Below are 11,975 nucleotides of genomic sequence, written 5' to 3' on the forward strand. Positions count from 1 at the left end.
GGTAACAGCAGTCCGTGGGTATTACCCACGAACAACAGTTTGTAGGTAATATCCACGAACATTAGTCTGTAGGTAATACCCACGAACATCAGTCCGTAGGTACTACCCACGAACATCAGGTCATAGGTAATACCCACGAACAACAGTTCGTAGGTAATACCCACGAACATCAGTCCGTAGGTAATACCCACGAACATAAGTCTGTAGGTACTGCCCACGAACATCAGTCCGTAGGTACTGCCCACGAACATCAGTCCGTAGGTACTGCCCACGAACATCAGTTCATAGGTAATTTCGTATGTAATCATACATCCATCAAAATGTCTATTCATACATTTAAATGAATTCCTTTTTTAAAACCTGTATAATTTAACATATCCAACACACATTTAATTTCAAATTCAAATATAACATAATTAAAGTCTCATCATATAAAAGATAACATAATATAAATTCAAGTCCACTTGAAACATCTAAAAATCAAAACAAACTTGAAACATAACTAAAGATCCTAATTCAAAAGTCAAGTGAATTTGTAATGTAATTTGTTGTTCAAAAAAACTACAAACATAATCCTAATAGTCTGCATAATGATTATCGTCATCTTGTTGTTGCGTAGGTGGTTCCTTTTGCCTTGGTGGTTCTTGTGGCGACAATACTTGTTGAGATTGTTGTGCAACAGAACTTCGTGCTTCGGGAGGAAGGAAAGGAAGAATGATACTAACCAATGATTTCACATGCTCGGTGAGTTTATCATTATGTTCCTTATAATTTCGAACCTCTTCCTTTAGCAACAAAACGCTTGGTGAATCCTCAGAGGAACTCGAAGGTTGATCATAGGTGAGAGTATTACCACGTTTAAAGTTATGAGCCAAGTCTCCAACCCCGTAGATTCGACCTTTCTTCTTGCCACCTGCTTCAAGAAGCCAACTTTCAAGTCTAATTTTGTCTTCCTCTGCAGAATCTATGGGGGATGATCCAGATGCAACCTCAGATCTGATTTGGGAAAGTCTACTCTAAAATTCTTCCTATTATTGATATACAAAAAATAATGTCATATGTACAATATATAACTAAAATAAAGAAAAATAACAAAAAAATGTAACTCACGTGTGTACGTCTCGATCTTTCATCTACAAATTCACCACTACTTTTTCGTATATGAGTCTGCATAAATACCTCATCAATATATGCAGGACGACCCAACTCTTTTGCCTATAAACAACAAACATAAATAATATTATTTTTATGCAAAACAATATCATCCAACTTCTTAAACTTAATATAATCCAATGTAGTATTATCAAATATCTGACCTTCAAACATTGTATAATAGAATAATATGTAATCATAAAACATAATTCAAAACCAATTACAAACAAAGTCCAATGCAACTTATATGTTTCGTGAATACATACCATGCAAATGACATGCTCATGTGTACTAATGGAGCCACCTGTGTGTAAAGAACCACCTGTGTCAGATGTTCGGTTTTTTTGGTTTTGACTACACTTGGAACGAAAGTCAGGTGAATTCCACTGAGATAGCAAAGAAGTCCAAACATCATCAAACATCCAAATAGGCTTCTTCCCATTTTTTCTAGCTTCCATTAACATTTTAGATAACCTATGTGCGGCTTTTGAGTGGAAGTTTTTTTTAATCCTTTCCTCATTTTCAGGTTTCCAAGAGACTTTTTTCTATGTAAACACAAAATTTATAGTTAAAAAAGTGAAGAATTTTTAATACAACACTTTAAAGAAATAATAACTGAGAATTCAATTATGGAAGATGCCAAATACCAAAAGAAATGGACATTTTGATTAAATGCAACAAGTATAATATAACAAGTATTGTTAATATTAAGTATAAGAAGAAATACTTTAAAACGTTTGAATAAGATTTCTATGTCTTCATCAGTCATTGAACCCCATGTAAGCCATGGCTAATAATATTGTTGTTTAATAATGAATGTGATTGCATGTGATGCAACCCTACATGGATGAAACCTTAAAAAAACAAGTAATAAAGAAATTATTAGATAATAAACTGATAAAAGAAATAATGTGAAAGATTTTATTTATGGTCTTTACTTACCCATTACCATAAGGTGAAATCATAGGAAGAGCATGACCAACTGAGAGAGTGTCATCCTCATTGTTTGATTATGCATCACCTCTATCGGGATAAATCTGTGCACCTTCCCCAATAGCACAATCATTGATTCTAGAAGGCACTGATAGCGGGGAGGGTGTTGATAATGGTGTAACCCTTGGCAATGGTGATGGTACTGATGATGTTGAGGGTCCTATACCTGATGGAGAAGGCGCTGATGCCACAACTGGGGTTGGGGAAAATGTGGTGGGAGAAATGTCTCTTCTTGATGGAAAAGGTATGTCTGTAGTCCTAGGACATGGAAAAGATGCAGCTGTAGAGATAGGCGTGAGACCTGGGGTAGGAGAAGATGTATGTGCAGGAGTTGGGGATGGGGAACGTACATGTGCAATAGGTGCATTTGGTGGGGGTGGAATATTTACTTTAAGCACATATCGTGGCCTTTTACGCTTCATTACCCTTTTCCCCTTATTTTGACCAGATAAGTAAGGTTTTGGTTGGTCACATCCTCCTGAAGACATCTATAACAAAAAAATTATATTATCAATTATAAATGAAAGGAACATACTGCAATTAAAAATACACAACATAATAAAAGTTTCTTTCACAGAAGAATCAGTATGTTATTACATAAACAAGAAAATAGCAACACTAACAATCACATAATGTATTCATAACATAATTCAATCATCATCAAATTCATGTTCTTCATTGTCTTCTTCTGAATCATTTCGTTCAAGTTGCCCATCTTCACTATCCTTTCCAGTATAATCATCTTCAGTGTCCCCATTTTCACTATCTTCAAACTCCTCTTCATTATCCTCTTCTTGAAAATCTTGAAATTCATTATCCTCGTCCACTTCTTCAACATGAACCTGCGAATGTTGGAATCCTGAAATACCTTCAACTTCAATTACTTCATTTACATGAGACATTTCATCTATTTGGTAAGGAACATCATCTTCCATATCAAGAGATTCAATGCGACCTCTAGGCTTTGTTTTAATTGCAACACACCAACTTTTTTTGTCCTTTCTTGATGTCGGATAGGAGACATAATATACTTGTCTTACATTATGTGCAAGGATAAATGGATCAAAGGGTAAATACCTTTTCTCGATGTGAATGTCCACAATTCCATATTTAGGATCCACTATTGTACCTCTATGTGATGGATCAAACCACTGACAATAAAATACCACCACTTTCTTCGGGGAGCTCGAAGAATTGTACTCTAGCTCATATATGTGTTCAATGAGTCCATAGAAATCATCATGTCCTCCTTTCGTGAGCCCCTTTACATAAAACCACTATTTATTGTTTTTTTCCCCTTGCTCCATGCATGAGTGTGAAATTTGTACCCATTGACGAAGTAAGTGTGTCATTCATTAGTACATGTGAAAGGGCCATATGATAATTCCCTTAAGTGTATGTTTCTTACATTTAAAGGCTCACTTGTAACCTACAAAGGCAAGAGATACTGACTTATTTATATTTTTTTAGGTTATATAAGACATAACTTAATCACATTGAGTTTATCATACTTGACCCGTAAACCATTCAGGGAAATGTGCATGTATATCATTTGATGAGCTTATTTGTTTAGATTGCAAGAATGAACTGTGAAACATATTAACACAATCAAGAATGGTTTATTTAGAAGATCAATTTTGTCAAAAATTGAAGTCAATTATTTGATATACTCACTCGAGGTATGGTTTTATTTCGTTGCAATTGATCAAAACATGAACATGGACAGAGTTCCATTCTTTATGGTTGAACCAATGGATTAACTTTTTTCCTGAAGAACGACCAGGCTGGTTAAAGATGGATAACATTGATGGAAAACTTTCAATTCCACGAGGTATTTCATTTCTACGATTTCGTGGTGACAACATGAAGTTCTTGAAATAGTGGGAACAAAAGTGAATTGTTTCTCGGTGCAAGTAAGATGTAGAAATTGATCCTTCAACTTGAGCCTTATTTTTTACTGAGGGTTTAGAATCACCCATAAACCTATAATTAAGTAAATTGGAGATGGATTTAGACAAATAAATGAACTATCACTACAAGAAAATAACAATTTAGTCACCGAATTCAACGACCGAAAATAAGTGGTCGCAATTTGCAACCGAAATAGTCACCGAATACCTATAGTGTCAAATCTGCGACCGAAATAGCGACCAACTGAATTATTAATGATTTTGGTTAGTTTTGCGACCGAATCAGCGACCGAAGTTGAGAGTGACAAAATAACTGGTCGCTAAAGTGGTGACTGTTTTGAATAAATTGAAAAAATATATTTGCGATCGAATTAGCCACCGATTATGTTTCTTTTTTAGTCACATATTTTAATTCGGTTGCTAAATATTATTGTTTATTTTCTGCCACCGAATTAGTCACCGAATATGTTTATTGTTTAGCCACCGATTTTTCTTTGGTCGCTAAATATAATTGTTTATTTTTGCCACCGAATCAACCACCAAATTTATTTAGTTTTTAGCCACCAATTTGTTTTTGGTCGCTAAATATAATTGTTTATTTTTTTTACCAAATCAGCCACCAAATAAATATATTTTTTAGCCACCGAATTTTTTTGGTCGCTAAATATAATTATTTATTTTATTACTACTAATAATAATAATAATTCATTTTTATTTTAAAAAAATATACAACGATAACAGTGTTATCCTTTATATATTCATGAGTGGTCATAAGTTTGTAGTTTCTTAAATTAAAATAAAATTAATGTTATATTATTTTTAAAATATCAACTCAAATAAAAATTATAAATAAATTACATAACAAAAAATTATTATTAATAAAATTAATTCTTTTAAAAAAATTAGGCCACATAATTATTATTATTGGTGAGTATATGAAAAAGAAAGGAGAAGAGTGTGGAAATATATATATGAAAGAGAAAGAGAAGGAGGAAGGATGAGAGTGCATAGGTGGAGGTAGGTGGATATGTTCTAAGTTTGGAACAATCCCTTGGAACATTTCAATTCCACGTTACTTGTTGTTTCTGGTTTCTATACCCACATTTATCTCGTGCTTAAAAAATGCTTCCAATTGCAAACTCTAAGACAGCAAAAATGGCAAGACCAAACCAAAGCACAACAATCTGTTGCATGGAATTCATTCTCCGCCAATTACTACAAATTTGTCTTCTCACCGTTTCGACATTCTGTGCCTTCACATCATACCAAATATTTTTTTACTTTATTATTTTCAAAATTTACAATAATCTAATTTAATATCTTATTATGAAAAAAACAGGTGTTTAGAAAATAATTAGATATTAAAACATCTTTATATTTCAGCATTATAATTTTTTTATTCCACGTAATTTTGATAACCCCATATTTATTTTTACATATATCTTATCAAAATTGGACTGATCAGTTTTTGTGATCGTAATATTATATACTTTTCATCCGTTTTGTGATCGTTAATACTATATAATTTCAACATTAATATATATATATATATATATTACTTGACACTATTAATTAATATTATTCATAATTATTAATTTAGGTTCATTAATATATATCTATTACTTGACACTATTTAGTTAGTATTTTATTAGTATCTATAAATTAGTAATACCAATATACTTATATAAAATTATAAGTATATTAAAAATAAAATTAGAAATATATGATTAAATATAATAGTTTGTATTAAATATACAAGCAAAATTTCCATCTACAATTATATGATACATTTATTTATTTCCGATTGTATGAAGTGTTATTTATAATTTATATTTACATTTTTTATTTATTAGTGACAAATTTGTATGTAATCTGGTCCGCTAGTTTGAAGTTATTTGTAATATAACTTATTTTCTTAACTTAAATACAATGGCAGTAGGGTATATGCTAAATTCTACTTCCGACACTGTAATTTCTCCTTTATTGTTTATGCCACATAAACAAAGTTAAATTAACTTATTAAAACTTATTGTAAAATTAATAATTTATATTTAGAAAAATAATTTTATTTTTCATACACAACTTACTACTTTTAATCAATTTTTTTAATTGTTTTTGTTAATTTATAAAACTGAAATTTGAAATTATATATGAAAAATTCAAATTCAAATTTATTTAAGAAACAATATCGTTTGATTTCGTTTAATTAGTTTAGAATAGGCTGCACCTGAAGTTTAATTTCGTTTCTTTCTATATATGCTACATAGAAAATCTGTCTTGTGCCACAAATTGGGCCACAAAGGTTAGTTCTAATTACATTTTTAATTGGCAAAATTTATGCAAGCAGGTTTCTTCCTGTGAGAATAACTCATTGTTTGCTTGTGGGAAGTGTACTTGAAATTATAGTCTAAACTTCAAGTTTTTATACGTCAATATTTGTTTGAAAAAGAAAACAGATTCATAGTTTTATATGGGAATTTTCTTGTATGTTGCTGGAAGAAGCTTTCCTTGGAACTAATAAGGATTAGCTACAGAGGACGTAGGTGTTCAACGTTTTGATATTGAATTATTGTATATATAAAAAAACAATCTTATTTGGCATTTAAAAGTGACTCAGTGGTAGTTTTATATTTCTCAGATTTCATCTCTTCTTGGAATATAAAGAATATTACTTTATTTGTGTTTGAGAGAATTGTTACTATTATTTCTTTTTCTTTTTTTTTCATTATGGTGTTCTGTTTTTTATCGACATGTTGCTATGTACTACTTACACTTGTATATTACTCATGTTAGTTAGTATTTCATATACTCAATATAACTATAAATTTTTTATGTAAGTTACATAAATTATTAGATTAATATCAAAATTTAATAAGTTACCCACCCTAAAAAGGAATTTCCTCAATACACACTGTCAAAGTGATCCTCAGAACTCTGGTGAAATGGTGATGCATGACATATAAGCATGTCTATGAATTCTTAACCGTTTATTTTAACAAAACTGAAAATTAATTTTAATACATGACAACAAGACACCACATATTACAGCTAAAAGACAAGACTCTGTCTGCACCAGAATATAGATCAATAATAAACTCAAGATAAATGAAATATATTATTCTGCATAACTTGAGAGTTCCCAACACCAATATTTAATTTTTCACACTAGTTACATACTTGAGGAGCAAGGTGACAACATCCCCTGATATCCTCCCTGCCTCAGTTTTCAGGTGATGGATCTTTGCTCCAGTGTCTTCACATTAGCACCAGAATCTCCACTACTCTGTATTAATAAGAATGAAGGCATACAAACTTATAATAAGACAGTGGTACAATACAACAACAATAGTTATTTTATTTAACTGTAGTCAATTATAGACTTGCCTCTGACACTTTCTTTTGAAACTCATACTCCAACTGAGCTCTGTACTCAGCAATTTCCTTTTCAGCCTCTTCTTTGGCCTGCTTCAATCTAGCCAATTTTTCTAACAAGTGTACAATAATGATACTGATTACTTCACGATAAAGAAGAGATTACACCTAGATTCAACACAATTTATAGGAGTACACTAAAGAAAATAAACAAAAGATAGAGGAGGAGAGAGGGACTAACTTATTATAATAATAGTTAAAGAACTTGCTGTCACATGTATGAAGACTAACCGATACCCCTCATAAAACCAATAACTCAGACCTATATATGAAAATGAAAATATCAAAGCAAAAGAGATAGAGGGACACAAGAGTTTCAATAATACCATTCTTCTCAGCATTGACAGTCCTCTGTGCCTCTTGTTCAGCTGCCAGCAACTGCTGAATTCCACTTTGACCCCTGTTGGATGCCATTCTGTGATAAAATCCATTGTCAGAAACTTGAGAAAAGTGTTGTTAGCTCATATGACATTTTGGGTGGAAAAAATATGAATACACATGTCTATTTAGGACTGTCTAGCATCCGAATAATAATCCTGTAATTGTAGTAATTGTGCAGATATATAATTGCATGATTTGACAAGATTCTCTTACTATATGTATCAACCGTATGCCTTAACTTGTAGCCATGCATTTATTTATCTTTTTTGCATTATGTTCTTCAAGATAGAGAGATTTATAGGTGAAGTGAGACCTAAAATACATGGAAGTCAATCAAATAGAGACGAATTAAGGTTCAGATAACAGATAAACTTTTTGGTCCCGATCTATTCGTATAATAAGCATATTTATGTATCAAACTACTACGGCAGCAAAGAAAGAGTGGGAGCAGTACGTAAGCACATAAATACCCATGGTTTTACTGCAATTAATTAAAAAAGGTGATGGTGATCAAACCTGGTGCTGGCATTATCTAATTATCTAATTGCATATAGTTATGTGAATAGAAAAAGTGAAGATACACACAAAGTTCAGTAAAGCTGTGATGAGAGAATGAAATGATTCTTACTTGGTTGTGAACTCTATTGAAGATGGTGCAAGGGAAGAATAGTGTGGCGCTGGGTTTCCATTTTATAAGCAGAAAAAGCAGTTTCTGGGTGAAAGGTATAAGCAGGTTTGTGGCAGTAGATAGTGGGGAAGGTAACTATGTGGGTGGGAAATTAAAAATTGGATCACTGATAAAACCTGTGACTTTAGTTTGTATACTTACACAGTGAAGTATTCAAGGATAAAATGTCTTTCTTATATTACACAGTGAAGTTATTCTTGTTTCCAGTTTGATTCATTACTTTATTTGTTTATTCAAAATTGATTGATCCACTTTGATTATTGTATTAATTACATTTTATATATTTAATATTTTTGACTTGCAGATGACACCAAGGGGTAGAGGTGGTGGTCGAGGTGTTCGTGTTGATGATATATCTTTACCCAACACCAATATTTGCCCTTCATTTGTTCTTCCAACAACTATGGAGTCTACACATCCTATCTATGAAGGACCCTCACTTCCTACATTTCACGAACAAGATACTGAACATCATGTAGGAGAATCAAATCCTACTTCCTTTTCTATAGAGCCAACTATGAATCAACCTTCACCAATACAAGACTCTCTTACACCTGATAATGAGTCCGGCAATGTAGTTGATCAAAGACCTTGGCTTCATGCAGAAAGAGGAGAGTAAGTATATTTTAATCTAATTGTAATTCATCAATATGTTTTGATTTTCATATATCATTTTGACAATATGTTTGAACACAGATTTTCACCAGCAAATGGACCTTTCAATGTAATCTCACGAATCATCAAGCAAAAATATGATGAACCCAGTCCCACTTGGAAGAAGGTTCGTCTTGAGGTCAGAGATAGATGGTTTGGAGAGTTTAAGGTAATTTGAGTTATGATTACATTTAAAATGTTATTCTGTTTTTCTACAATGTTTGTTTTCTAATTTATTTTTCATGCACAAAGAGTATAGGTGGGATCTGGAACAAGACAAACTCATTAGATCCATTTTTGATACAAAAGCCTCCCCGTATCTTTAAAAATGCTATGAGTAAAGTCAGGCATGGTCAAGATAAAGGGACCTGGATTCCACAACTTGTTCGAGCAACCTTGGACCAGCATTGGAGTTCTACAGAATTCCAAAACAAGAGTGTTATTGCCAAGGCGAATCGGGCTGTTGAGAAGGGAGCCTCAGCCTACTGTGGTGGTTCCATATCTACTGCGGCTCACTTTGAGAAAATGGTAATATTATTATATTTTTTTTTCTTTCTATATTTTATTTAAATACAATCTATTATATCTTTTTATTAAATTTATGTAGACTAAGGAGCTTGAACGATAACCAACTGCTTGGGAGGTTGTAAAGAGAACGAAGAAATTGAAGACTGGAGAATGGGTCAATGGCAAGACTCGCGACCTTGCAGTATGTTTAAAATTTAAGTTATAATTTAATTTTTACTATATGTTTTCTTTGCAATAATCAATTTGATTTCATTTTCAGGAGAAATATAAGAAACGCCGAGAAGAAGCCCAACAACAGCAAATGCTTGAAAGCGAATCTTTGCAAAACTCTCATGTTGCTTCTATTGATGACAATGAAATATACATTGATGTTGTTGGAGCTGGAAATAAGAAAGGGAATGTCTATGGTATTGGTGTATTGAGCAAAAGGTTTAATAGTTCAACAATTGCTCACTCGACTACAAGCCAAGCTCCAATAGTCCATCAAATAGAAGAAATGCGTGAGATTATTCAAAAGTTAAATGATGAACTTAGGACAAAACATGTCAAGGAGCGGACTCTTGAAGAAAAGATGGAGCTATTGATGAAAACTCGTGAAGAGAAAAGTGAACGCATGCACAAACAAGATGAGCAGATGCAACAAATCATGCAACACATTCAAATGAATAATCCCATATCAGGTTCTTCAAATCCTACTACCAGTGGACATCATCAAGGAGACAACATTGGAGATGATAGTTCAGAAGAAGATTAGTTGGATGCTTAATTATATAATAGATTTGACTCTTTCAACTAATTTTTAATACTTTTCGTTGTGTAATACGATTTACTTTTAATTTGAGTACAACTCCTTCTTAAACTATGTATTAGAAGTTCACTCGTATTTAGCTTGATTGAATTTTGAGTATCTATAAGCAGGTTTGAATTTTGAGAATCTATAAGCAGGTTTGAATTTTTGTATAAAATAGTTAAAATACCATTTTAAATAGGTATGAACAATAAATATAAAAATAGTCATCGAAACTGAAATACCAAATTAGCGACCGAAATAGAATCGGTCGCTGTAATTAAGAAAAATATTTAGCCACCGAAATCAAATCAGTCGCTAAAGGGGTCTCTATATAGCCACCAAATTAGCCACCAAAAGTTTTTTTTTAATTAATTATTTTGATCCATTAGCGACCAAAATGGTGGTTGCTATCACCTCTATTTCAGCCACTGATTTAGCCACCAAATTTATATAAAATTTGGTCGCTAATTTGGTCTCTGATTTTTGTGACCAAATTTTCTGCGGCCGATTTAGCCACCGAAATTTCGGTTGCTAATTTGGTTTCTAAACTTTGGTGACCAAATATTCTGGGACCGATTTGGCCACCGAAATATCGGTTGCAAATTAGCGACCACCGTATAATTCGGTCGCTAAAGGCTTTGCGACTAGGGTTTTCGCTTCCATCTTTATTTGGTGGCTGTTTCGGTCGCAGATCCGTTTAGCGACCGATTATAGTACTGTTAGCGACCAAATTTGGTGGTCGCTAAAAGTGATTTTTTTTGTAGTGTATTTTGACATAATAACAATAATATTTTTCATACCTTTCAAATGGATACATCCATCTATATTGAACTGGTCCACCAAGTCTTGCTTCATTTGCATGATGAATTGGAAGGTGTTCCATTGAATCAAAGAATGCAGGGGGGAATACTCTCTCCAACTTGCAAAGAATGATTGAAATATTTTCTTCCATTCTAACCAAGTCATGATCCTTTATTGTTTCTGAGCACAAATCTTTGAAGAAATGGCTAACTTCGATAAGTGGATTCAAAACATGCACTGGTAATGAATGAAATGCAATAGGAAGTAAACACTCCATGAATATATGACAATCATGATTTTTCTTCCAAAGCATCTTCCCCTTGTCTACATCCACACATCTTGCCAAATTTGAAGAATAACCATCAGGCATACAAAGTTCTTTTATCCATTGATAAACTAACTTTGATTCCCCTGTAGTTAAAGTGTAATTTGCTTTTGGTTTTAGAATCTTCCCATTAGCTTGCAACTTTAACTCCAAATCAGGTCTCCTATAATGCAATCTTAGGTCTTTTCTTGCCTTATCATTGTCCTTTGTTTTACCTTTTACATCCATGACGGTGTTAAATATATTGTCAAAGAAATTTTTCTCTATATGCATAACATCAAGATTGTGCCTCAATAAATTATCTTTCCAATATGGAAGATC

At 32.5% G+C, this 11,975-nt stretch overlaps 3 protein-coding genes and 1 pseudogene across 4 annotated transcripts; 2 read left to right on the forward strand and 2 right to left on the reverse strand.

Annotated features, from left to right (window-relative positions):
- Positions 1-120: 120 nt before the first annotated feature.
- Positions 121-1,610, reverse strand: LOC137809216 (uncharacterized). Its single transcript, XM_068610352.1, has 4 exons — positions 1,419-1,610; positions 1,111-1,215; positions 726-1,016; positions 121-264 (listed from the first exon to the last, which is right to left on the reverse strand). Exons 1-4 carry the CDS (start codon positions 1,608-1,610, stop codon positions 121-123), a joined length of 732 nt encoding a protein of 243 aa, XP_068466453.1.
- A 5,492-nt stretch (positions 1,611-7,102) lies between these two features.
- On the reverse strand, positions 7,103-8,021 carry LOC137810960 (V-type proton ATPase subunit G-like; annotated as a pseudogene).
- Positions 8,022-8,885: 864 nt separating this feature from the next.
- Positions 8,886-10,160, forward strand: LOC137810959 (uncharacterized). 2 transcript variants are annotated; one of them, XM_068612479.1, is made up of 5 exons: positions 8,886-9,171; positions 9,253-9,379; positions 9,463-9,738; positions 9,818-9,919; positions 9,998-10,160. In XM_068612479.1, the coding sequence occupies exons 1-4, from the start codon at positions 8,960-8,962 to the stop codon at positions 9,836-9,838; spliced, it is 636 nt and encodes a 211-aa protein (XP_068468580.1). In that variant the 5' UTR covers positions 8,886-8,959; the 3' UTR covers positions 9,839-9,919; positions 9,998-10,160. The 2 variants fall into 2 exon arrangements, with proteins under 2 accessions (XP_068468580.1, XP_068468579.1); XM_068612478.1 differs by lacking the exon at positions 9,998-10,160 and having other exon boundaries at positions 9,463-9,898.
- Positions 10,040-10,492, forward strand: LOC137809218 (uncharacterized). The gene has a single exon (XM_068610353.1). It carries the CDS (start codon positions 10,040-10,042, stop codon positions 10,490-10,492), a length of 453 nt encoding a protein of 150 aa, XP_068466454.1.
- The last annotated feature ends 1,483 nt before the right edge of the window (positions 10,493-11,975 follow it).

The sequence above is a fragment of the Phaseolus vulgaris genome, chromosome 2 (assembly GCF_000499845.2).
Source record: "Phaseolus vulgaris cultivar G19833 chromosome 2, P. vulgaris v2.0, whole genome shotgun sequence".
Classification (NCBI taxonomy): Eukaryota; Viridiplantae; Streptophyta; class Magnoliopsida; order Fabales; family Fabaceae; genus Phaseolus; species Phaseolus vulgaris.